At 41.0% G+C, this 26,531-nt stretch overlaps 1 protein-coding gene across 2 annotated transcripts in view; it reads right to left on the bottom strand.

The window, feature by feature from the left end:
• Positions 1-26,531, bottom strand: part of CEP85L (centrosomal protein 85L) — a 157,556-nt gene that overhangs the window by 73,059 nt on the left and 57,966 nt on the right. For both annotated transcript variants that reach the window (XM_009944863.2, XM_075414158.1), the window contains exon 3: positions 5,086-5,843. In XM_009944863.2, coding sequence (XP_009943165.1) covers positions 5,086-5,843 — 758 coding nt within the window. The remainder of the gene's footprint in view (positions 1-5,085; positions 5,844-26,531) is intronic.

Raw genomic sequence — 26,531 nt, 5'->3', positions numbered from 1 at the left:
TATTCTGACACAAGTTAGCACACCATGAAGAATTCATGCAGATGTCCCATACAATGGGGAAAAAACAGAGATTCATGACGTGATGCCTACAACACTATTCTGAAACCTGCCTTCTTGCTGTATTCTCTCCCACAATTTTAAAAGCATGCTTTCATTTTAAACCTCATTTCTGAACCAGCATACAGTATGTACCTAGGTACATTCAGATAATATGACAGATAATAGGATCAATCTTTAAGAAATGTCTTTACATGAAAACATACAGACTTTTTATTCAGATTTGTATGGCCTCCCATACCAGTAAATGGGAACCGCTGTCATGTATTATGAGCATTTTTTCCCTTAACACAGGCCTAATCACACAATTCCTTACTTTGGATGTTAGAAAAAAAAAAGATACAATGATGGTCATGTCTTCTGAAAGATGAGCTGTACATTGAAAATAATTGAGTGTATGCTGAAATATAAATTCTACACAGAAATTATTTTCATTGAAGTACTGTTAAAATCTGTTCCTGGGAAATGTGTAGGAGTGTTTATCTTCAAAAAGTATACATTAAGTAGTACACATTAGCTAAAGAAAGGATTTTTCATATACAACTCCATGATGTTAGTTACACAATAACCATAGACTTTATTTCCCAACGTACAAACAGCACACCCACAGCTGAACAACGCACCTTCTCTGAAGAGGTGTTCTGTTTATCCATAGCATCTTTTATGCAGTTACAAACCTGACCATGTCCTGAAAGAGAATCTCTACGTAGCTGTAGGTCTTCTACTCGACACTCTGAGCTTCCCTTACAATGCACAGTAATATTTTATTTTAAAAATCGTGGTTTACAATTGGAATAGAAAAGCCAGATTACAGGCTTTTTAATTTGCCCCTCCTCCCCAAAGTGGAACAAAAAAACAGTAGATGCTCAGTTCAGTTAAATTCAGACTATTAAGGAAGCAGAGAATCTTAATTTGTGAGCAATTAACCTCAGAACAGCTTTTAAGGGCTGTAATACATTATCCTTCACAGTAAACTTAAACATAAAGCTTCTTTGCTTTTATTAAAAAAAAAACCCTAATTCAGAGTTCTGAAGGGGTAAACTGTCCATACTCATCTGTAAAGGCATAAAAATTTATTTGTAGACTGTATTAAGCTCAATAGCTGTTCCTGAACCACCAGTCCTCAAAATCAACTCAGAATATTGTTGTGGTCTATTTTTGCTTCACTAATGATGGCTGCCCTCTACAGTCTCTCCATCTACCAGCCTACCTTAAAGTCACTCTAGATTCTCAGTTAAAAGCAAAGTTCATTTTGTTTTCCATTCATGGAAATGGTGATTTTAAAGTAGAAGAATGATGAAGTGTCATTTTTTAAGTCCTGTACAAACCACTGTTATTTCCATCAGCATACATACTTCTTAAAAGCAAAATAACAAAAATAATCCCCACTATCAGGAAAATAAAAAGTTTTTACAGAGGTGGGTTTTTCCTCCCCCCCTTTTATAAATCACCAGCTTCCTCTAGCAAAATCTTATGCTTTCTGCTCTCTTTCTTTCCTACATATATATTCCACTTTGGACTGTAGTTTTCTTAGTTTTTCATAAATAATAGCATACCAGTTCCCAGGTGCACATATGTTATCTTTGAAGAAAAAAAAAAAAAAATCATAGCACAATTATAGAATCATCAAATATCTTGAGTTAGAACAGACCCATAAGGATCACCGAGTCCAACTCCCTGCTCCTTGCAGGACCACCTAACACTAAACCATATCACTAAGAATATCGTCTAGATGCTCCTTGAAGTGACAGGCTTGGTGCCGTGACCATTTCCCTGGGGAGCCTGCTCCAGTGACGACACCAAACTGGGAGGTGTGGTAGATACACCAGAAGGCTGTGCTGCCATTCAGCGTGACCTGGATAGGCTGGAAAGCTGGGCAGAGAGGAACCTGATGAGGTTCAACAAGGGCAAGTGCAGGGTCCTGCACCTGGGGAGGAACAACCTCATGCACCAGTATAGGCTTGGGGTGGACCTGCTGGAGAGCAGCTCTGCAGAGAGGGACCTGGGTGTCCTGGTGGATGACAGGTTAACCATGAGCCAGCAGTGTGCCCTGGCTACCAAGAAAGCCAATGGGATCCTGGGGTGCATCAAGAGGAGTGTGGCCAGCAGGTCGAGGGAGGTCCTCCTTCCCCTCTACACTGCCCTAGTGAGGCCTGATCTGGAGTACTGTGTCCAGTTCTGGGCTCCCCAGTTCAAGAAAGATGAAGAGCTACTGGAGAGAGTCCAGCGGAGGGCTACGAGGATGGTGAGGGGACTGGAGCATCTCCCCTACGAGGAGAGGTTGAGGGAACTGGGCTTGTTCAGCCTGAAGAAGAGAAGGCTGCGAGGGGACCTTATAAATGCCTACAAATATCTGAAGGGTGGGTGTCAGGAGGATGGGGCCAAGCTCTTTTCAGTGGTGCCCAGCGACAGGACAAGGGGCAATGGGCACAAACTGAGGCACAGGAAGTTCCGTCTGAACATGAGGAAGAACTTCTTCCCTCTGAGGGTGACGGAGCACTGGAACAGGCTGCCCAGGGAGGTTGTGGAGTCTCCTTCTCTGCAGATATTCAAGACCCGCCTGGACAAGATCCTGTGCAGCCTACTGTAGGTGACCCTGCTTCGGCAGGGGGGTTGGACTAGATGACCCACAGGGGTCCCTTCCAACCCCTACTATTCTGTGATTCTGTGATTCTGTAATGTCCAGGCTGAACTTCCCTGATGTAGCTTCACTCCATTTCCTTGCTGGTCACCAGAGAGAGACCACCAACACTGTGCCTCCGCTGCCTGCCTTGAGGAAGCTGTAGGCTGCCACGAGGTCGCCCCTCAGCCTTCTCTTCTCCAAGCTGAACAAACCAAGTGACCCCAGCCACTCCTCATAAATCTTGCCCTCAAGATTTCTCACCATCGTGGTCGCCTTCCTCTAGACACACTTTAACAGTCTGATGTCCTTCTTACACTGAGGCGCCCAAACCTGCAGTGTAGAGTGGGACAATCACCCCTCCCTCGGTCGGCTAGCTATGCTGTGCTTGACGCACCCCAGGACACGGCTGGCCCTTTCGGCTGCCAGGGCACACTGTTGACTCCTATTCAACTTGCAATCAACTCAGCCCCCCAGGTCTCTTTCCACAGGGCTGCTCTCCAGCCTCTCGTCCCCCAGTTTGTACATATAACCAGGATTGCCCTGTCCTTATGCTGAGGTTTCTTAAAAAAAACAAACCCAAACACACAGGTCTCAAGACAGGAAGAACCATTCTCCTTTCTTCATCTTCTCCAGCACCCCTTCCTCCCTACAGCTGTAACTCTGGGCAGAGAGACAGGGCAGACAGGGAGGGCCTGCAAAGGATGCCTGTAGGAGCCCAAAGGCTCATCACTCTTGCACTCGCTTGTGAAACTTGAACAACAGAAGCTGGGAGTTGTTTTGACCTAAACAGAAGTTTCTGAAACATCCATCCTAAACAAAGTGTTGTGAAAGGTACATGCAAGGTGAAGAGACATATATCTAAATGAAGGAAAGAATTAAATCAAGCTTACTCTGAACAGACATTTAAGTCCAAAAGGAGAACCCCCAGGCACAGCAATTTGCACGCAAACCTCACAGATGGCACCGCTGATGGCTGCAGCCAGGTACTGTCTCACAGGTGTCCAGGAAGATCTGAACAAATGGACGGACTCAGGTTCTCCACCGTGCCCAGCTGTCCCTCCCTGAGCCCCTCGTGTGTCCCCAGTGCAACTGGCAGCTGCCAAGCGCCTGACCAGCCGTGCCCCCAACCCAGCCTCAGCACTGAGCCAGCTTCTGCTGCTCTGGCTCCAAGAGGACCCCTCAGCCTCAGCTCTCTACCTCGGTGGCTCCTCAAAGTGAAAATCTTCAAAAAGCTTAGAGCAAGATGAGCGAGGGCTTCTGTAGTAATAAGGGTAATGTAAAAGGGTGGTTACCGGGAACAACATCAGGTTTTTAGAAAGACCCTTAAGGATTAGTATTAATTCAACCATATTAATTGGATTCAAGATTTTTAAGGTCAAGATCACTACTAAGAGTAAAATTGGATCTTGAGAACCTCTGAATTTGTCAGTCTTTCCTTCAATACACAAAGGAAGAAATAACAGAATCTCAGCACAACTCTTCGTAAATTACTCGGTGTATCCTCTGGTTGGAGGAAACAGGTATTTCCACATACATCGACATTATCTCTGCTCAGATAATGTCCTACTCTAACCTTAAGCTGCCTTTCAGAAAAATCTACATCTTGTACTCTGTTGGGACTTTTTTGGCAAGTCAAGTTTACCTAGATAGGTAAACCTGAACATTTAGATTTTTAATACTGCCTTCCTTCACAAGCCATCCTTCCCCATTAGGGTAAGAGCTGGAAACAAAGAACGTGAATAGTCGTGTTAGAAATGGTTAGCTGTCTCTTAAAACCACATTTGATGGTTTCTATACGGAAATACATGAAATCTGAAAGTACAACACAAAAACTATGTATTATTCTATTTAAATAAACCAGATTGATTACTATTAGTTGATTCTAATTAGTTAAAAAAATAAGCAGTAATATCAAACTGAATTAAGTTTTTAAGTCCTAGGCATAGTAATACTGAATATTTATTAATCCTTGCAGTATGCAGGAGTCATACCTCTTTCAGTAAATGTATAAATGCAGCTTCTTTCTAAATCCATTCAGATCAAAACACATTCACATTCCCCCACTACACTACGACCAAAGATTCTCTCAAGAGCTACTGAAAATGCTATTTGATGAACCTCTTACTGTGTTCATTTTCAGAAAAAAAGATGCTAGTCTCATGTAAACAGGCACAATGAATCAGAGTAAACTGTAAGCAGAAGTCTTAAAAAAAAAACCACCCTGCTGCCACTCAGGTAATACTGAGAAACAAGCAGCAGCATCCCCCATTAAAGTTTAAAAACTCTATCACCTGGGTAAGAGGACTTGTTCCCCTTCTTGTTTTATTAAAAACTGCCTGGTGTTATTCCTCAGGTATAACACATGATGCCACACGATGGCAGCAACCACCAAGCTTTAGCCTTACCTGCACAGGCTGTTCGCCTCCTGTTCTAAAATCTTCCAGCTGCTGCACATGCCACGCAGCTAGGCCGTAGGGCTCCTCAGCAGTCCTGCAGTCCAGGGGATTTGCACGTAACTGCTCCTTAAGCCACATCTGAGTCCTCACTGCCGGCTGTATGGGAGCTCCACTCACAGCCTGCTGTCCCAGAGTTGCGTACCGCTGTCCGAAAGCTTCACAACTGGCTGCTGCAGGTTTGCTTTCAGGTAAGGCACTGTAGGTCAAGTCTAAGGCATGTCTCCTACTTGAGGAATCTGAAACAAAATCGTCTTTGCTGCACGTTTCAAATTTGTATTTGCAGTCCAGTAGAGAAGATCGTTTTTTCCCCATTTCTTTGTCCTCAATTTTTAGCAACTCCATGCTATCATGCAAACAACTCGGCCCATTTGTCCGTAATTGCGGTGACACAGCTTTGTCTGTACTAGCCCTGGAATCCGCTGAATGACTACTGCCATCTTGGCTGAAGGTATTTGATGAGCTGAGTTTAGACAAGGAGGACCATTTTCTTACAGGTCTTGCACCTTTCATGTCAAGAGAATTGTCCTGATTTCTGCCTCCTCCTGACCGTACAAAGCTTGTACTCCATTTTGAGCCATCAGACTTAAAAGCCTCCCTGTGCTTGGAAAGTGAAGAGCTGGCATTAGACGGCATCACATGGGCAGTGGGAATAGTAACCAGTGATCGGCTGGGCTTAAACGAGGAGGTACCACTTGAAGTTGAATGATCTGGGAAGAGAGATTTATCATGTAAGTAAGTACAATATAGAAGTCATGTTAACATCAGTGCCCACAGGACAAAACATCAAATTCAAGGTGAAATTCAAAAATAAAAGGAAACAGGTTTCTTGACAAAATGGGGTCTTCCAAATCATTCAAGATTATGAGAATGGGAACCTATTAAAGTGGAAGATTTTCAGATTTATTTTGCTCAGGTGCCATCATTACAAAAAGAGAACTGTACTAAGTGGTGGAAACTGCAGCTCCAGTCACAATTCTCAGCCTGTGGGCAGAAGGCAGCGTTCATTTCCCAGCTTCAGCGTGGCAGGCTGGATTTCTTCCCCACCCCACATAATTTTAAATAGCTTCTACATCACAAATGGTAGAGCTGTCACAATTCGAGAGCCCCAGGACTGGTTCCTCTTCCACCACCCCTCTTCTCACTTTTTAAAGGCAAAACAATTCACTAAATGCATTTTGTAAAATGGCAGTGCTGGAGACAAGCCAGTTTAATGATGACCTCTTGGTCAGAGCTATTAATCCCTTTTGTATTTCACTGATTTCAAAATACGCTTCCCCAGGCGATTTGCTAAAAAACAAGATTCTGAAAAATGTTATGTTCCATTTAGACTTTGTGTTATTTACAGATCCAAACACAATACCACACAGAAACTGAATGTAGCATAATTTGTGAAATCTATCCCAAGCTGAAATATCAAGAGCAGAGAAATCGGTGAGGCAATACTCAGGAAGGGATGGAAGAGCAAAGATGAGAGAAGGAGAGGTAACTCGGGACTGGCTGAGAGCTCTCACACACCCAGCAACACGTGCTTAGTTAGCATCACAGGCTGCAGACAGCCAGAAATAAGCACCTAATCTTCTCACTAGAGAATCAGCTCCCATCAAGTCACATGGCTGCACCTTAGCAAGCTCATATTGCTCGTTAGGTTCATGGCAGATAGACAGAACAAAACTGCTCTAATTAAAAGATTCATTTGGGGTCCTTTTTGCCAAGAGCAAGTCAGATACACTCTTCTTATTTCTTTCCTCCTAACCTAGAGAGAACTGCTTTCTTTGGGATTTGTCAGCTGGTACCACAGTTCACAGTGGGATTATTAAAAAGTAAAAAAAAGAGAAGGGGGGAAAAAAAAATATCAATGAATTGCTCCAGAAGATAGCTACACTAGGTTAATGTGATTTGGTAAAGGCCAGAACACATTATTAAGTGGGCACACTTTCAGAAGATATATTTGACTCTATGCCATGCCACAGACAGGAAAGAGAAGAGAGCTTCCAATGGTGCCACAACTTTTAAAGACAGCAAAACCACTTCTTTTTCTATGTATCCAAATAAAGACAACCTTGCCCTCAACTTACAAACTCCTCCTTATTTGGGACCAGATTTCCTCACTCCCTGCAGCACGACACAAAACAATATAGCTCTACAGCCACACTACTCGTGAGAAAAATGCATTATAGCCCACAAAACAATAAACAGTTCCTTGATTGATACCTGTTTATTACATACTTGTCTTTTGGCTCCTAAAGGAGCCAGGGCTCCCAAGAAGGTGGAAATTCTTGCTGAAGCCTTCCTGCCTCCTAATGGGCCACTGCCCCGCCACATAGCCTCCCGTTTCAAAGCCTGAGCTCCCACATTGTCTCTTCCCTCTACCCAGCCGCCTACTTTCACAGTGGTTACACAACCCAGCTATCTTTAAGACCCAACAAAACTGTCAGAGCTGACTGAAAAGGACCAGCAGTTTAAGAGTTATTCATATAGTGCTGATGATGGCCATAAAATACACACAGGATGCTCATATTAGAGAAATGAAAGGGAGAGGGGAATACTAGCAGCTTGTTACCTGATGGATCACGTTGCTAATAAGTGTGAGGCACCATTCTTTACGTGCACGATGAAAGACCCTGCCTCCTCCCTGCACTTCTTCCTTAAAAATTCTATACTGCAGAGAGAAACATTTTCCTTGGCTTTGTTCTCTGTCTTGATATTGCTCAAGAGGTGAGACATACAAAAAGAGGAAGACAGAAGGCCACACAACCCACTTCAAGTGGAAGGAATCACAGTCTTCTGAGCAGACACATTTGTGCCCACAGCTATTGTAGCAGTGGATCCAGTGGTATGCAACACTGCAAGCTGCCAAAGCTGTGATATGCCCACAACATGTAACCAATCTGCCTGTGCCAGGTGCACTCTCAGCTTCTCTCAGCTCTGCCTTCCAACCTTCTCTCCGAGCACAGTAGATGGTTGCACAGATAGCCACTACAAATCAGGCGCATCTTGCTACTCTGCATAGCAGGGGCTGCCAGCTTACAGCCCTGCTCTGCAATAGAAATAAAGGTAGTCGGTCATCCCTGGCTGAGGATGTCAAAGCAGTGACAAGAAGGTGAAAGAGGTACATGACACGATGGAACTGGAGTCTTGGACACATATATTACAAGGGTGCAACGCACAGGGTTAGAGTCCTGCTTTCTGGGAGCATTCAGCAGAAGAGCAGAGAGAAAATACTGCTCTCCTCAGGCAAGTAGGAAGGGAAAAAAAAAAAACACAACAGAAAGAAATGCATCTCTTCTTGTGCAGGTACTCCTTAGCCAGAGACTGCTGCCTTTGTGACACTGAAGCAAACTAACTTTTTGTATCATACCTTACCCAGAAGCCGAATCTGACACTGCACTAAGTCAGTCCTGCAAAGGAAGCAGGCACAAGCTTTTTTATATCCATAGAACCATAGAGTCATAGAATGCTTTGGGTTGGAAGGGACCTTTAGAGGTCATCCAGCCCAACCCCCCCACAGTGAGCAGGGACATCTTCAACTAGATCAGGTTGCTCAGAGCCCCGTCCAACCAGCCCTTGAATGTTTCCAGGGATGGGGCATCTGCTGACTCTCTGGGCAACCTGGTCCAGTGTTTCATCACCCTCGTGGTAAAAAACATCTTCCTTCTATCTAGCCTAAATCTACCGTCCCTTAGTTTAAAGCCATTACTCTGTGTCCTGTCACAACAGGCCTTGCTAAAAACATTTTTCACATCTTTCCTATAGGCCCCCTTCAGGTAAAGGAAGGCTGCCATAAGGTCTCCCCACAGCCCTCTCTTCTCCAGGCTGAACAGCCCCAATGCTCTCAGCCTTTCCTCATAGGAGAGGTGTTCCATCCCTCTGAACGTTTTTGTGGCCCTCCTCTGGACCCGCTCCAACAGCTCCATGACTTCTTGTGCTGGGGGCTCCAGAGCTGGACGCAGGACTCCAGGTGGGATCTCACCAAGCAGAGGAGCAGAATCACCTCCCTCGACCTGCTGGCCACGCTTCTCGTGATGCAGCCCAGGATACAGTTGGCCTTCTGGGATGCAAGTGCGCATTGGTGGTCGATGTCCAGTTTCTCACCCACCAGGACCCCCAAGTCCTTCTCGGCAGGGTTGCTCTCAATCCCCTCTTCCCCCAGCCTGCACTGATAACAGGGGTTGCCCCGACCCAGATGCAGGGCCTTGCACTTGGTCTTGTTGAGCCTCATGACGTTCACACAGGCCCACCTCTCCCGCTTGTCCAGGTCCTTCTGGATGGCATCCCGTTCTTCTGGTGTGTCAGCTGCACCACTCAGTTTGGTGTCATCTGCAGACTTGCTGAGGGTGCACTCAATCTCACCAAGTCATTGATGAAAATGTTAAACAGCACCAGTCCCAGCATGGACCCCTGAGTGACACCACTTGTCACCAGTGTCCATTTAGACATCGAGCCATTGACCACTACCTTCCAGCTGTGATCTTCCAACCAATTCCTCAGCCACCGACCAGTCCACCCATCAAATCTATATCTCTCCAATTTAGAGAGAAGGATGTTGTGGGCGACTGTGTTGAAGGCTTTAGAGAAGTCTAGGTAGATCACATCCATAGCTCTTCCCTTGTCCACTGATCTAGTCATTCCATCATAGAAAGCCACTAGGTTGGTCAGACAGGACTTGCCCTTGGTGAAGCCATGCTGGCTGTCTCAAATCACCTCCCTGTCCTCCATGTGCCTTAGCATAGCTTCTAGGAGGATCTGTTCCATGGTCTTCCCAGGCACAGTGGTGAGGCTGACAGGTCAGTAGTTCCCAGGGTCCTCCTTCCTACCCTTTACAGAAATGCGCACAATGTTTCCCTTCCTCCAGTCACCAAGGACTTTGCCTGACTGCCGTGACCTTTCAAATATCATGGAGAGTGGCTTTCCAATGACATCAGCCAATTCCCTCAGGACTCTGGGATGCATCTCTTCAGGTCCCATAGACTTCTGTACGTTCAGGTTCTTCAGGTGGTCACGAATCTGATCTTCCCTTACTGTGGGAGCGGCTTTCCCACTCTGGTCCCCATCTTGCAGTGCATCAGCTGGGAAGGGGCGAGGAGAGAGGCTGCCAGTGAAGACTGAGGCAAGAGAGTTGTTAAGGACCTCAGCCTTCTCCTCGTCTGTTGATACGAGGTTGCCATTCCTCTTCGGGGGTGGGGGAGGCAGACTTTTTTTAACCTCTTTAAGAAAATAGAGTATATTAGGATTCAAAAAGAACTGACTGTGGAGACCTATGTTTTAGATTTCTAGGAGCAGAAATGCCACAAATTCAGGAGAAAGATAAGAGAAGAAACCCTATCTGTATGCATGTATCTGTAAAAGTTACAGGCCCATACCAAAAAAATTACACTAGTATTTAATATAGCATTTTCAGTCTGAAATACTGACTTAATGTCACCTATACACTGTCTTAAAACTAGAATTAAAAACAATAATAATTAGAAGTTTATGATCCCCTTCATCTGTTTTTATTAGAGTACAGAGTTCATACGTTGTAGATTTTTTTTTCCTTGTTCTACTCTAAATTTAAGCCCTGAGATAGATCGAAACTTTTTTTCCTCACTTCTGATTCTAAACTCTTCAAGCAGATTTAAACTTGGAATGCCATGTACATCCATCTACAGCTGATGGATGCCTCTGATAATTTATCTCCAAGTGAAACACATCAATTTTGGCTTCAAGTTGTCCTAATTAGTCTTTCCATTAATGCTCCCTGAAACATATGAGAAAATTCACACTTCTTAGAGCATATTGCTTCAGTCTGCCTTGACTGTGGGCTCAGCTGAAGGAGAGCCAGTCTGCATTCTGAAACCTCCCCTCACAACAGAAAAAGCATGAAATTCAGAAGTTTCATTGAAAAAGAGAATCCAGAACTTAAGAGACATTACTTATTCTGTAGTCACAGAAATAAGCTCCATCTGGGCAAATTCTACCAAAAGACTACTTTATCCAAGCAGCAGATTTTTCCCTTCCATACAGTCGGAGGTACGCAAATGCCTGGTTCAGAGCTAAAAGTGCTCTCTTCTCAGCATTAGTCACATTTTCACTTCACTACTTCTTGTTTGAAGATTACAAACACTCTTAGACAGCTTGTGTGTCTCCAGAGTCTTTCAAAGCTTAAGACTGCTCTCATCAATGAAAACTTTAGGAGACAGAAGAAAAAAAAAATAAATATAGCTAGTTGCTACTGGTTTCCCTTTGAACAGCACCACGACCGTATGACACTTTTTGCTTTTCAATTATCCTAACCATTTCTTTTCTGTGCCCACCACAAAGCTTCTTAGAGGACTTATCTAACAGGCACAACATCTTAACACCTGATCCAACACTTCCCAAACCACATAAATATGAGAACTGGAAAAACTGTATTTTAAAAGCATGATACAAGATTACTACCACATAATAACAACAGATGGAATAGAAAATGAAGAGCACTTCATATGGCTTTCTTACTGTCTCGTAAAACAGTGTATTACTATCTCTGAACTATTTCATTACTGCATATCTGGCACAGAAAATGATACAATAGAAGCAATTTTGGTCTTACTAAAAATCTAATCACAGAAATTTTGTTTAAATGGGAGACAGCACAGCAGAGACATTTTTTCTGAAGAACAGGGAGAAGAAAGAAATCCTCCAACACAAGTTTAATGAGCACCTCCTACTCATTTACACTTGCTTGGGCTGTTTCTCAAATCACTAGTGCCAACGATATTCATCATAACTACAAGAAAATCTATGAAGCCATTTCTCAAGCCAGATACACAACACAATCGTTCAGCTACTTCAAATGTTTATCTGTTCTCCAACAATCAGTCATAACGCGTAAGAGACAGAGAAGGTTCAAAGTAACCCTGAACACCTTCGTTAGCTGCAAAGTCAAACAAGTGCTTTAAGTATACAAGATATACTTCTGTATATGACAATGTCTTCACTGCTCCCACGAAGACACTACCAAACTGCAGCAGAGCAACCAGCTAATACAGTTACCCAATACTAACCAGATACAAAATACATATGATGCATATGTTTATGGGACAGATGCAAATCTAACGCCACTGAAACAGAGAACCTTCCTCATGTGAAAGACTTTGAAAATTGATATTTTATCCACACTATAATTAGAAAGCCCTGGCCATGGAGTACACCAGTATTAAAAACAGCTGACCTTCTCTTCCTGCCCTCCCCCTCCCACCCCCTAGAACACTGACACAGATTACCCCCATCCAGGAAAATAAACTGAATTATTCTTTTTAACCAAGCAGAAGACAAACAGAGGAAGTCAAGCCTCTATTATAAAAGCTGAAGGTCTTGAATCTGGCTACGGTTTAGTGTACAAAGGTTCTTACATTCATTGTAGAATGTCAGTTCTTCTGAATGCTTCTCTGAACTGTTCTGTAGCTCTTAATTGCACAGACCCCAGCAACAAGCCACAAGCAACTCCAGTGTCCAATGTATGATTTACTGAAAAGGCCACAAGTTTTCATTGTACCATGCAAGCATGTGGCTGCCTCCCAGATACCTTCTCCAAAACAGCTGTTTTCAACAACAGAAACATCTAACTCTCCTGGGAGTTCATCAAAACACAAAGACCATGGGATGATGTGCCGTGACAGCAGTAGTTGTGCTACACGTGGGTTTCCCCCTACCTACCTACTTACAAATTGGACTAGCCTTAATGCAGCATCGACAATCAGATGAGGCAACCGAGAAATTTCAGAATGGACAGGCAGGAGGCCAGCCCTAGCAAAAAGCCCTGAAGAGACTGACTCATCAACCTCTGTAAGCAAACGCATGCCTCTTCAGGGTGCAGCAGCAGTCACAGGCAGGGCTTGGATTTGGTTAGTTTGTTTTGGTTGGGTTTTTTTTACTCTCGAGAAGTCTTCACCATTCTCTTTCCAAGCCCTGTTCATACTCTTTCAAGTTTACTATGTCAAAATATGAGAGATGAATGAATGGAGGAAATCACTGCAAATAACTCTCTTCCAAAGAATAAATAAATACGAGTGCACGTCATAGAAAGCTGTGTCAGAAACGGATGTGCTGCAGACACAGGAGAGAATTGTTCAGACATTTAACAAGTTCTGTATGAGAAAGTGGGCCCAAAATCTTCATACAATTCCTAAGCATTACTTGTTTGTAGAGTGCTGTGTTTCTACAGCAAGAAACTACAACAAAAGACTAACAAAAAACTTAGCATCTTCACACGATCTCACCTTAGCACTACAAATCAATCTCTGCATTCCAGTGGCAATTTCAAGAGCCAAAATTCCTAATTTCATCACTTAAGTTAGATGAAAAGAGGCAATCTGAGTATCTTCCCACAGAACTGCATATGGGTGATCAAACCAGAATCTGTGCCAAAATGAAGCACACAATGGAGAATACACATTTGCTTTTTTGAAGACCATATATTATGGTTAAAAGTGGGGTCAAAATCACTACACAGCAGAGACAAGCTCAACAGAAAGTGTCAGTTTTCTCCTACGTTCCATTGCAGCCAGGTTTCAAGTTAAAGTTCCCAATATTAACAAAAATTAAAAGACATTTGGTAGAACGACCTGTCATCAAAATTACCCTCATTAAAATTTAATACACATTCCCTTCAAATAGGGAAGAAGTTATCAGGTAAAATGATCCACATTCTGGCTAAAAGAAAAAAAAAAGTTCCTTTAAACTAGCTGTTTGACAATATAAATTATCACAAGTCTCAAATAATAAAAACTTTACTGTGTATTTCAACAAATAAAGCTTAACAAAAACTTCTAACAACATGTCATGGCTTGCAACAGTGGACTTCAGGGAGACTGTATCAATCCAGTGTAACAGTTTTTGACAGGGGAAACAAATACCTACTCCACAAACAAACAAAGACTAACACATATGTGTAGCACAGTAAAACTCCTGGGATTTGCTGTGATAAAACTGAGGGTTTTATAGGCACTAGGTATATACATGCAGGGAGAAAAAAGAAGAGAAGGAAACCCCCAAACCCCCAACACATCACACACACCCCAAGTACAGACATCCTGTTTAAAGGATCTCAAAATAACAAGTAGTTTACGTTTTAACACAAAATAGTATTGCCTACTAATGTTTCTGTGAAGTGACAATTTGCCTAGCAATATCTAGGCTAATAATACCCAGATAGGGAATCCACAACTCCAGAAGAGAAACATCTTCAAATTCAGTAACTTCCTACTCTTGAGCCAGATCTGGGTCAAATTAGCTCACTCACATGAAGTCCACATTCAGAAGATGATTTAGCAAGGGATTGTAAAGAAGAGTAGCGCTATACAGAGGTGGGATGCTGCCACTCCAAAATCAGGTATCAGTCCTGTGCAACACTGACCACTTTAAAAAAGTAGCACACAGTTCAAAAAGCAGCAGGTGAAATATGTTTAACAGGAAAAGATTATCCAGCAAGAGAAATAATTACAGCAGAGTCAACTACTGCAACATTCTGTTCTATTTTCCTTACTGTACTCAATTATTGCAGATGCCAGTGTTAGAGCAATGTGGAAGAACAGACTCTTTAAAAGCCCATGAGGCAAACACAATACTACAGGGTATCTAACTGAAGCAGAAAACTTTTCACAGACTGTATCTGATCAGAGAGTCTAAAGTAAACAGCAGGTAAGCCCAAGAGCAAATTTTTACTCTGTATTAGTCACTGGAAACAAGTTATTTAGAACTCCTACTGGTCCAAGCTTGCAATGGCCATCCAAAATGTTTTCATTCAGAAACTGTGTTTCTGAATCAGAGTTGTCTGCTAAACTCATCTACAAAGGCTAACTCGACTTACACAAAATCTCTTTGGATGACAAAACTGAGCACCTTAGGATAGAGGTATGTCTTAAAAGAATGAACTAGTTTTACCAGAATACAATAAACCTTTTGATTCATGCATTTTGCCTCCTTATCCCAAGGATATCACATACCCACAGCCAAATATAATTGTGATTTCTAGAAGCACAACATAATAAAGGATAGTCTGAACAACCATCTTCAAAATTAAACTTTCAGAGCAGTGACCGCCACACACACAAAGAAACAGCCCATCCTCAATGCTTTCTTGTTATGTACCTCTCTGCCTACTAGCTCGTCAGCATTCAGCTTTGGTGCTATTATTACCACTGTACATATGCAGTATTTGACAGAGAACTGTGCTACACGATGTTCACAAGCTACTGTATGAGTGCATGTGAGTAACATACTACCAGTCACCACAAAATAGTAAAAAAATTTAACGTATAAAATGTGGATGCTCTATGTAAAAGATCAGAAACTGAAATTTTGTACTTTGTAGTATCTATCTACCTTTTCCAGCAATCTGGAGCTATTTTTAAGAAATAGTTATATAACTAAGTAGAACAACTCTTAGATTAACAGTTCTACCCCACACCCCCATAAGAGGATAAAGCAATATTCTAGAACAGCAGTCACATAATCAGGCAACTTCATTTTGCTGAAATGCAAGCACAAGTGAAAACTCACACTGCCACAGGGATTTTTTTTTTCCTTTATGGTTGGTTGTTTCTTTTAAAAAAAACTCTAGATCTTAACTTGCATTTGCCTTTTTATGAAGGCCATCTACAGCTTCCAATTCCATTTTCCAGCAACAAGCACTTAATAGTGAAGACATGCAGAAATCCAATATCCCCCTAGGACCTTCATTAAAAGTAATGGTGAAAGGGGGAAAAAAAATTACTATGGATGTCATAGTGTATCTGTCCTCCTTCCCTTCTGAATCTGCAAGATATCCAAGCCACAAATACTATCTACTTCAGCAGCCACCAGATACTCCCTCTCGCTAGCATTACTTCTTCATCCCCAGCTAGGGATGACTGCAAGAAAATTGGAGTAATTTCGCCCATCAGAAGAGAAATCCACCCCTGTTCTCCTAAGGGGGAATATCCTAGGTATTTTTGTTTTCTGTAATAGAACATCCATTAGCAGGAACATACCTACCCCTCCACTTTCCTGTACTGAGATGTACTTTCTCGGGCTCCAAAGGAAACTTACTTGTATTATCCCAACTCTCTAACTTACTCCAGGTGCAATCTCCAACAATAGCATTCCCAGATGAGCTAGGCTGATGCCTTTCAGCAGCGAAACCACCTCATCTAAGACATGAAAGGAAAAGGAGGTGCATGGCAGGAGAGACTCACATGAGGAAGGTTAAGAGGAGAGACTCCCCCAGCCCACAGGACCAGAGCAAAACCCGAGTGTTCCCACAGGGCATTATCATTCCATGCAGTTAAAACTTCGCTGTCGACCACAGTGTGTATCAATCCCTTACATTACATTCATAAGTACAGGCAGAAACAGAGCCTACAATCAGTCAAGTAACTTTAGAAAGTTAAATCTCACTGTCAGCTTCCAAGCAGACCGGAGTTCCTGGCTACGTTTTTGAGATGATTATCCACTAATGAAAGTTTAATCCCTCCTCCTACTAAGAGGGTCTTTAGCTGAAAAATACCATATTTAGATTCATCTGGTACCTGTTCTGCTCACCACTAAGCAGTTCATCTCTTACCTTGCTTCACACTCCACCAAGAACAACACCAGCTCTTTCTAACAGGAGCAGCAGCTTTCAGCCTTACACCAGGCTGCACAAGTGTGGAAGAGAGGACACACCTTCACCGTCATTTTCTCTCCCATACCTCATACATACAACCCCATTTCCTCTGCTGATTTCTCCCAGCTGAGCCTTACACACAGTAGTCTCCCTCCTAGTTATCTCGTCATTCTCACTTCGGGAGCTCCAAACTCATAATCATAGAATAGAATCATACAGGTTGGAAAAGACCCTTAACATCATAGAGTCCAACTGTTAACCTAACACTGCCAACTCCACCACTAAACCACATCCCTAAGTGCTACATCCACAGGGCTTTTAAACACCTCCAGGGGTGGTCACTCAACCACTTCCCCCAGCAGCCTGTTCCAGTGCTTGGTAACCCTTTAACGGGAGGCCCTTCCAAGTATCACGCAGGCTTCTATACGGTAAGGGGGCACGCGTTACGAGCTTTTACCCAAATGGAAAAAGAAATCCTTTCACAGGCAGAAGCAGGTGCTGTAGGCAGCCACAGCAGTGAGGCTGCCACGGGTCCAGCAAGGCAGGAGGATACTGCTTGATGGCTTTCACACTGCTTCATAGCAAGACTGTCTCCGTCTGTCTCCATCCTCCTGCTGCAGACAAAGGTCAGGCCAGGTCGCCAAACACAACCAGCTTGCCGCTGCACTACCACTGCTACGTACCACTTGGAAGTGGTTAATGTGCCACAAGCAATTTACTTCATACGCTTTGGGAATGCCTGCATCAAGCAGTAATCCCTTCCAAGAGCCAGAAATCAATCCCACAAATCCTAAAAATTCAGCTGCTGCCTCGAGAATAATTCAGCTCACTGGGGAAGTCTCTCACTTTCAGATGTTGATCCCCAAATGGTAACAGAAGCTTATTATTGTTAACAGTAGCTTATATTCAACTGGAATAGGCCTGCTGAGGGCCCAGCAGTCTTGGTATACGTAATTACTTACCAAGACTTGGGAAAAAGCAAGATACGTAAAAACAAACAAACAAGCATAAAAAGCCCATAAAATAAATACACAAAAGAACAAAATACAGTACTTCAGATCTATCTCTCTGTTTTCTAACTTTTACATTCTTAGCTTTGTTACTCTACCCTCCACTTACTATGCAAGACTCTATCCTTCCATTAAAGTTTCTTGGACACTCTAGGTCTTTGATAACACATCAACAGCCTAGTCCACATGTAGGTCACCATCTGGAACCCAGCTGAGGTCACAGAGGATTAACCTTAAATTGGATTTGAGCATAGCTCTATATCCTACAGAAGTCGCCATTTTTTATACTTCAAAAACTAAGCATGATTATCCTTATTTCCCAAACGAAGCACAGGAGGCAAAGTGTTACAACAACTAACCTGATGTCACTTAGTAAACCTCACCTGCTTCCCCCCACTGCTCTCTACACTGAGCAATACGGCCTACCCTGGTACAATGCATATATTTTAAACTTTGCAAATTCAAGCAGAACAAAAAGAAGGAATAAACCGGGGGGGCAAGGAAGTCGAGACCCACCTGTAATTCTCAGCATTTTCCTATAGCAACCAAAAACTTGATACTTGTCAAAGAGATGGATTCACATTTCTGTAACACCCATAAACAACCCTCCCTCCATGACCTCCACCTTCCCCCCACACGCTCTGAGGACTTAATTTTGCTTTTTTTGGCGGACAGTTGGTAGTTTGAGCAAATGTGAATAATACACTGGTAAAATTAGCAGTGTTAATTCAGAGGCTATATTTAGAACTAGATCTCACACTCTTAGGAGAATTTCTGTACTGTAAGAAATAAGCCTCCCCTCCAGAAGGGAACGATACTTCCTTATACGTCCACCATCAAAGAAGCCACAAAAGATAATTTTAAAGGCTGGAAAAACACACTCTCACACGTGTTACCATTTGATTAATATTACTCTGAAGTTTTCCTGGAATATATATACAGATCTTAATGCTTATTAGCATTTCTTCACCTGCTAGTAGTCTGTCTGTAAAGTAATGATAGCTATATACTATTCATCTGAACTTGTATGTCACTTCTTTTAGAAATATTCTGAAAATTGAAGGCCATTTGCATCCTTTGAAAAGGCTGGCTGAAAGATCTGATTTTAACTACAAACCACACTTAAACAAAGAGATACCAAATTTGGACAGAAATGCATAATGCCCAGTACAGTCTTTTATCCCAGCTTTTCCTAATGAAAATATTTAGCTTTGAAATAATTTCTAAAAAAAACTTTTAACAGCAGTTTATTACTTCTCCACTCTTTCACTGGCAATTCATTTCTAAAAGCGTTATTGCTTCCCACCCCCACTGCCTATGTCAGAGAGACAGTTTAGTGTCCTGACATTACCAGCACTTAGAAAATTCTATGAATTAGCACACAAATTAAATGAAAGTGACAAAACCAACTAAATCATGAGAGCAAGAAAATGTAAGTCATTAATTATGATAAATGCTTTAAAAGAATGTTTCTCATCCCGAAAGACCAAAAGTTCCTTTGCCAACCTACATATATATATATATGTCAGGCACCATTTGGCCACCGAATCCATCCTCCCTGGTATGAAACACACCACTTGCTACAAATGATATAAACAGTCTCAGATTAAAAGACTTAATCCACTGTAGAGAACAAAACCGTAACCAAACTCCAACTTGCATATTTGAGATTATTTCTGTAGTCATTCAAGGTAAAACATGCTCAAGTATTCAAAACAAAAGGAAGATAACACACACACATAATATCCTTCCTTCATAAAGTTTTGAGTTTGATCACCATAATTCTAAAAATCAGTCTGGCATCTCCTTTCCCAACAGCGTGGTTTACCCAGCATCTAAACGGGATGCTGGTTCAATACTAGCCCACCTCCCCAAGTACCCACTGAATCAGCACTACTGAGCACAGCCTCCATGTTTAAACAAAGCATATTGTATGACATAAGAACTGCAGAGTTATTTTAAATGCTGCTACCTGTCATGCTACCCAGTCTTCTGAGCACTCATTCCTAGACAATATTAAAACAGAAGAGGGGTTTGCTGTTTACAAACAACTAACAAGCTTGAACACAATCAGAATTACATTTTTCTTCTAAGTTTGGTGACCACTTCTCTCTGCACCAAATGAAAATTAGAAGACAGAGTTTGTATGTCTATTCTGTTTTCTGATGTGCACAGTCATGAGTACTGAGCCAGAGGTGGGAGAGCAGAGAATGTTTCAGTTGCTGCCTTTGATAATGGAAAGAATTTAATGTTTATAAATTTATTTCCAGTTGTTGGCTGATATATTTGGATATTTATAGTACTCATCACTATAGTATCCAAGCACATTAGCAGTGCTTTGACCCACACAGAACAATACAAAACTGTTTCTTCTCCGGTCTACAACCTATTAACAAACACCTCAGTTGTAGTACTACTAGCACAGCACGTTCCATAAGTTAAAAACAGAACTCTTAAAAAGCTAGACTCAATTTCAGATCTTACTTTTTGATGAAAACAAGCAGGGAGCAAAGTATATCATAAAAGCTGGTGTGGGAGAAAACAGCTTACCAGGACGTGCTCTCTGGCTGTGAAATAAAGTCAGCTCCACAACCACTAGCTCAGAGAGTCTGAATTGTCTCCTTACAGCAAGTATTTAAACATAAAAAAACTGAATTTGTCTAATGATGTTGGTAATTGAAGTCATCTTTCACCCCAGAGAAACACAAGCAACTACACTGCAGAAAATGGCTATTTAATGTGTTCTCCAGTGTTACCTAACAGTACCAGTAAATCCCTAACATAGCAAACTGTAACGGCATTCAGCCCGCATCCAAGCTACCAGGATGAAATCTGAAACTCTGCAAAGGGTCGCAATTTTAGAAGCTACATACAGATCTTCACATCGCCACTCATGTGGCAGAAGGCTATTAATGCACTTCAGCTTTAGAAGAGAGGTTGACACAAACGATTTTTAATAAATCAAAACTAACATGCTTCACATGCCATAAAATACTTTTATAATCATCCACTGCTAAATTCCCTTTCGCATCTTGGACTAGCATTTGTAGGCAGATTAGGCACAATTACAATGTTGAAATGATGGACCAGTGGAAACAGAACTGTATCAAAAACATAAACACTGAATGCAGGAACAGCTTCTTAACAGAAACTCTTTTTTAACCTTTCTGTATTGCACTTTATTTTTAGATTTTAGTTTTGTATTTGCACTTGTTACAGGCCAGATCAATGATGTTGGAAAAACAAGCATGGTAACTGTGCTGTACATATATATAGGCATACAAACTCTCACATAATGCATATTAATGAAACTATCTATATAAGCACATATAAAAGATAAATAAAGTGATTTAATGAGCCTTACAAATCAGTAAGAGGAAAAAAACCAAACAAACCATGCTTCTCAAAGTCTGATATATGACTTTTGAAACCCACAACTCCACCACACGTGTCAGGCTCTCCATCAGATCCCACACTTACCTCCCAACAGCTGGAATAATACCCACTCATGTAAGCAACAGTCTAACTAACTTTCTTCAACTTCCACAGTAAATAACAGGTATACTACTCCCATAGGAGTATAGTAGTCCCAGAGTCATATAAACAAGAACTCTTGGTAGTAAGTCATGTGTGTTATTAATTCTACTAGACTATGCTACCTGCCAGAACTAACTAAAGTAAATATTCATATATATTCATAACATTCCTACCCACTCTCAGATTCCCATTTCATTCCAAAACTTCAGAAGTACTCATTTAAGAGCTTCCAAATTTTTCATACTCCTCATCTCCTTCCAAAATATTCCATCCCAATTTCCACTAAGAACTAAGTAAATTTTAATTTCCATTAAAAAAATAAACACATGGGTAAACACAAAACCTGCATTTTTTGCTATTCACTCGTTATGTCTACATATATACCGCATCTTTGTGTCTTGCAAGAGTTTGATTATATCACTTACTGATATTACTCTTAACATGTAGAAAAACAATGCAACTCTCCCAGACCTCATTTAATAAAAGAAAAAGAAAAAAATAATCATCAACAAAAGGACAAAGGTATTGCCACACCAACTCATAAGCATATTCTAAACGCAAAAATCCTACCAGTATAAATCAAGGTCTGTTTCTTTTCTTCTTTTTACCACATATTATTACTTTTAAGCCGAGACCCAAGTTTTACAAGAGTTGAGCCATTAGTAACACCAGAAGTTACAACAAAGACCATAAAACAGGAAGTCTGGCCAGAACCAACCTTTCACCACTCTCGTTTTTTTAAAGGAACTGACACTGAAAGAATAGAAAAGTAACAGACTGGAGCAGTTGTGTATATAAAGCTAATCCAGCTGTGCATTCTGCACTGAACTCCTCTACCCCAGTCCCCCCCGGCATTAAGGAGTAAGATCATTTGAATTCCTGGTGGAGGCGAGAGAGCTTTCATGGAAAGGTCTGAATGAGGAAAGCATACCTACCCTGTGGACTCCTTCAAGTTAGAATTGTTTTCCCTCTCTTCTCCCTCAACCCCATTACGACAGAGGACACGGGGCAGTAATGAGACCTGACCAGGAATACTGAAGGTGGTGACACCGAAGGGAGTTGAAAGGAGAGAGAAAGTGACATAAGATCACATTCAGACTCTGTGTCACAGGGACAGCACATTTCCAGTTCTACAGAAGCCATGAATCCCTTCATTTGGGATTTTTTGGAAGCTGTATTAGACAATAGAATCCAAGCAACCTTTAGAAGAAGTGCTATGTTTCTCGTCACAAGGGATTTTTTTTTCATCATGAGTATTTTATCTCCTATTCTAGATTGGGCAAAAGAGTTCTTCCACAAGCAGTATCATCCAACAGAACAAACTTTTCCAGTGTGATTTACAAACTTACAGAAAAGTCATGATTTCCAAGACCCCATGTCCATTAAACCTGTAAATAGCCTTCCATTCAGTTTCAATCCAGAACGACCCTTTGTGGATCTACACATCCTAATTCACACCTTAGTACCTATCAAGCTAATTTTAGATCGTGAAACTTACATGATGTACACAAACCACTAGTGCGCATTACACACAAAATTGGCAAAATAATAAATAAAGGCTGATTTTAAAATTAATACTTTTAAGAACCCCATTTAAACACAAAGTTAAATAAAAAGATCATTATACTATACCAGACAATCTTTTATCTGCATGCTCCCTTATACTAAGTATCCGCACCATGAACTTGCTGGTTCCTAGTTTACTACCGCCAAAAGTACAAAAAACAAAAACTCGGCACATCTCATTTGAATTCCTAATAGGCTGTAAATTTTTTTGAGTAGATTTCTTTTGGCTATTAAGATTTCTCTAACACGTGATGAGAACCACAACTAATGATTATGGGTGCCCCAGTGAATCCAACTCCCCTTCCATGCACTCTGAATGTATTTTTTAATTCACTTTTCAAGCTGAGCTAATTAGAATTAAAACCTTGCCATGACTCTCAACAGTATAGTATGAGAGCATGCAGACAGCTGATGCAGTGAGAATGGAAGGAGTACTTCTAACCCTATCACTTCTCAAAGGAAAAGCTTACTCCAAAAATGTCTCTCGCCCAGTTAAAAAGTGTCTGCTTCTTTAGAATTTGTACATAAGATAGAACAATAAACTATAATCCTGTCCAGAACCTCTAGGTGCTCCTACCTTAAAACTTACAAATGGGAAAACCAAAAACATCCTGCCACTTCATGGGAAAAAGAGCCATTGCTTAAATCAGCCTAGAAAGACTGTACTATTTTTGAAAATACAAGATATTTTAAGCCTTTGACAGTGATAGGTTAACCCCTGACCTACAATTAGAAGTTACTCCTGTATCTTTTACAAGAACCCTTGGGTTCCTACTGATCTGATAGGTTCAGATCACTAACACAACCTTTGCTCTAGACTTCCACCACCATAACACTATCATCCTGGTCTACAAAACCAAATTAATTTCTCTTAGAACTACATTGATTCTGCATGAGATTTAAACAAAACACACACGCAAACCCAAGTCTCTTTACCAAGCCATGTACCATCTCTATGAAAAACATCATTCTGGCATTCGCTGTTACTAGAAGAAACTCAAAAACAGCTGCACAGAGGACTGCTGTCCGAGAGACAGCTTTTGTATGAGAGAGTAAGACAGATTGCATTTTTTCTTGCCAATCATATTTCTCCCTCTAAGAACATACATTATTTTATTCTTACATAAACACCTAAATTGCCTTTTGATTTTTTCCTGATATTGCTAGTTAACAGACATTTTTAAAACAATATGCACACATACACAGAAGATATTCTTTAGATCTATGCAACTAATGTCCTACTAGGGTTGCCTCCAAGCATTTTTCTGCAGAAAAAGCTTGAATATTCACTAAAAAGCTATCCATTACATAGGTTATATTTGTTTTGATAGAGGCATAAACTTTTCAACTAATTGCAAAGGATAACTACAATACAAGAACATAAAATTGTAGTGAAAAATACCTTTAATGGAAGCTTTTTCCCTCCAACAATTTCAATGAAGAGACAAGAACATACTTTAAGACGTTTATTACCAATAAACCAGTAAACCTTCACAAGCCTCTACATGGTCACTTCATAAGAGAATTTTCTGTCACTGTGGAGGCGGGAAACATGGAAGGATTTCACAGGAAAGAAGAGCTGTGGGTTTTGCTTGGGGGTTGTATAAAAAAACCCCACCACTAACAACAGGGGAAAAAAAAGACCCTTAAGCCAAATCAAGACACAAGCTTCCTCTCAGAGGTGCCAATATTCTGCCATCCACAGGATGAGGCTCAGCTACTTCCTTCTAAGTAAATGTCATTCTGGACAAAAGCAAGTCCAGGATCTATATCCAGACAAAACAGATCTAACTAAGCCAAATTTTAAGGGAAACAAAGAGCATCACAGGCAGAAAGCTGAGGCTTTTGAAGAGCAGCAGGCAAGACTTATTACACAAATAAAAGAATATTAAAAACCCCCACATTTTAAAACCTACTCTTTGGAATCTTAAACATTCTTTTTTCAGGATCACTGACAAGTCATCACGACACAAAGCAAAAAAAGGTACTTTTAATTGAGACATATCCTAAGGTTTTCTTAGCAACTGGCTTCAAACTGCAGCATATTCAGATGTCCTATTTGTAGCATGATGCTTTGCTCCTTCATTGTTAAGTTAGAGGTGAAAAGAGCTTCTCTCAAATGAAACAGAATGAAACCGACAAGGGTCCCAACTCTCACCCTCAATCAAAAGGCTATTTACTGCTACATTTCAATGACCATCCTGCAGCCAGAAGGGAACACAGGGCCTCCAGTTTTCAGGTTGTTTTTTTTTTTTTTTCCTGGCAGTACCAACACTATTGATATTGTCTAGATCTTAACAACAGAGCCACAAGAAAACAAATCTTACGCAACAAGTTCATCTCAACCCAGTTCCAAATTCAGTGCTGCTCTCAACCCAAACACCAACTGCTGATCCTCACAACAGATCACTTGGTCCTACCCGGAACATCCAAATAAACTCAGAAAATAGTTCATACAGTGTTGGCAAAAAACAGACAAGAAAAGACTTTTCTCTGTTTTGTATAACCAAGACTATGCTTCAGACTATGTACAGACTTGTCCCAGTTATTTTAAAATAGCATCTGCAATATTATCTTTTCTACATAGCTACAAAGCTAAATATCAAATGGAGGAACATCTGCTCAAGAGATGTTCTCACCTCCACTCTCCCAACATATTTCGTACCAATTCCTCTTAAACACTTGTAGATATTGAATTAAGCACCTTCTTCTTTCATCACATTCCTAAAACCTTGCTGCTGGTAAGAACAAAGAACAGTAAAATTATGAGCTATCAGAGCAGTTAAATTCGCTTATACACTTCTGCATTGGAAAATCTTTTTTTCTTCCATTAAGACCCAATATAAATGATTAATTAATTTTAGTACTCGGTCATTACTCAATGTTCTTCAATCTCAAACACTTATATTTGCAATAAATTAGTGACATGCTACTTTTACACTTTTGTATTTTCAGCTAAAAATACAAAAGAACCGTAAACCTGGGTGAATCAGTTATTACAAGTATGCAAGTGTACCTAAAGAAAGAGACACATCCTGAAGTCTCTAAAACTTCAGTAAAATTACACTGTAGCATTCGTAAGAGGCTGTGAAAAAGGGTCACGGATTCTAGGTACTGTGGAGAGAAAGGAGAAGCAACCTTCACAAGCAACCGGAGAATGTAATGTGATGGTGTGAGAATATGACCACTGGCTCCAGGAGCTTTAACCGTGTCTAAGGACAACAAAAACATAGAGCAGAAGAGGAGATTATGTTTACTGCACACTAAGGACTACAATAATCACAAAAACTAACATCTACATTTAAAGAAATAATATTTAGTAGAACTTCTAATTACTGTAATATTACCTAAAACTCACATCACTTATTAGAAAGAATAAACCAAGATTGAGTTTAACAAATCCTTTTAAGAAATATAGCCCTTGTTTTTCCAGGTTTATTCCAACCTCTGCTCATCTCAAATTACATGTCCTAGTTATCTCTTCAGTCTCATTGAATGAAAAATACACATGTACAAGCCTCTAACAGAAGTCCTAAAAAAAAAAAAAAAAAAAAAAATCAAAGGACCAGTAAGAAAGCAAAACCACTCTAACAGAAAGACTGCTGATCGCTCAATATAATGTAAAAAATACAGATCAGCTCCATCATCACCTCCCTTCATAGTCTTCGGGCATTCAC

Source organism: Opisthocomus hoazin, chromosome 2 (genome assembly GCF_030867145.1).
Source record: "Opisthocomus hoazin isolate bOpiHoa1 chromosome 2, bOpiHoa1.hap1, whole genome shotgun sequence".
NCBI classification, from domain to species: Eukaryota; Metazoa; Chordata; class Aves; order Opisthocomiformes; family Opisthocomidae; genus Opisthocomus; species Opisthocomus hoazin.
The sequence above is the reverse complement of the archived record's forward strand: the minus strand, read 5'-3'. Positions and strand labels throughout refer to the sequence as shown.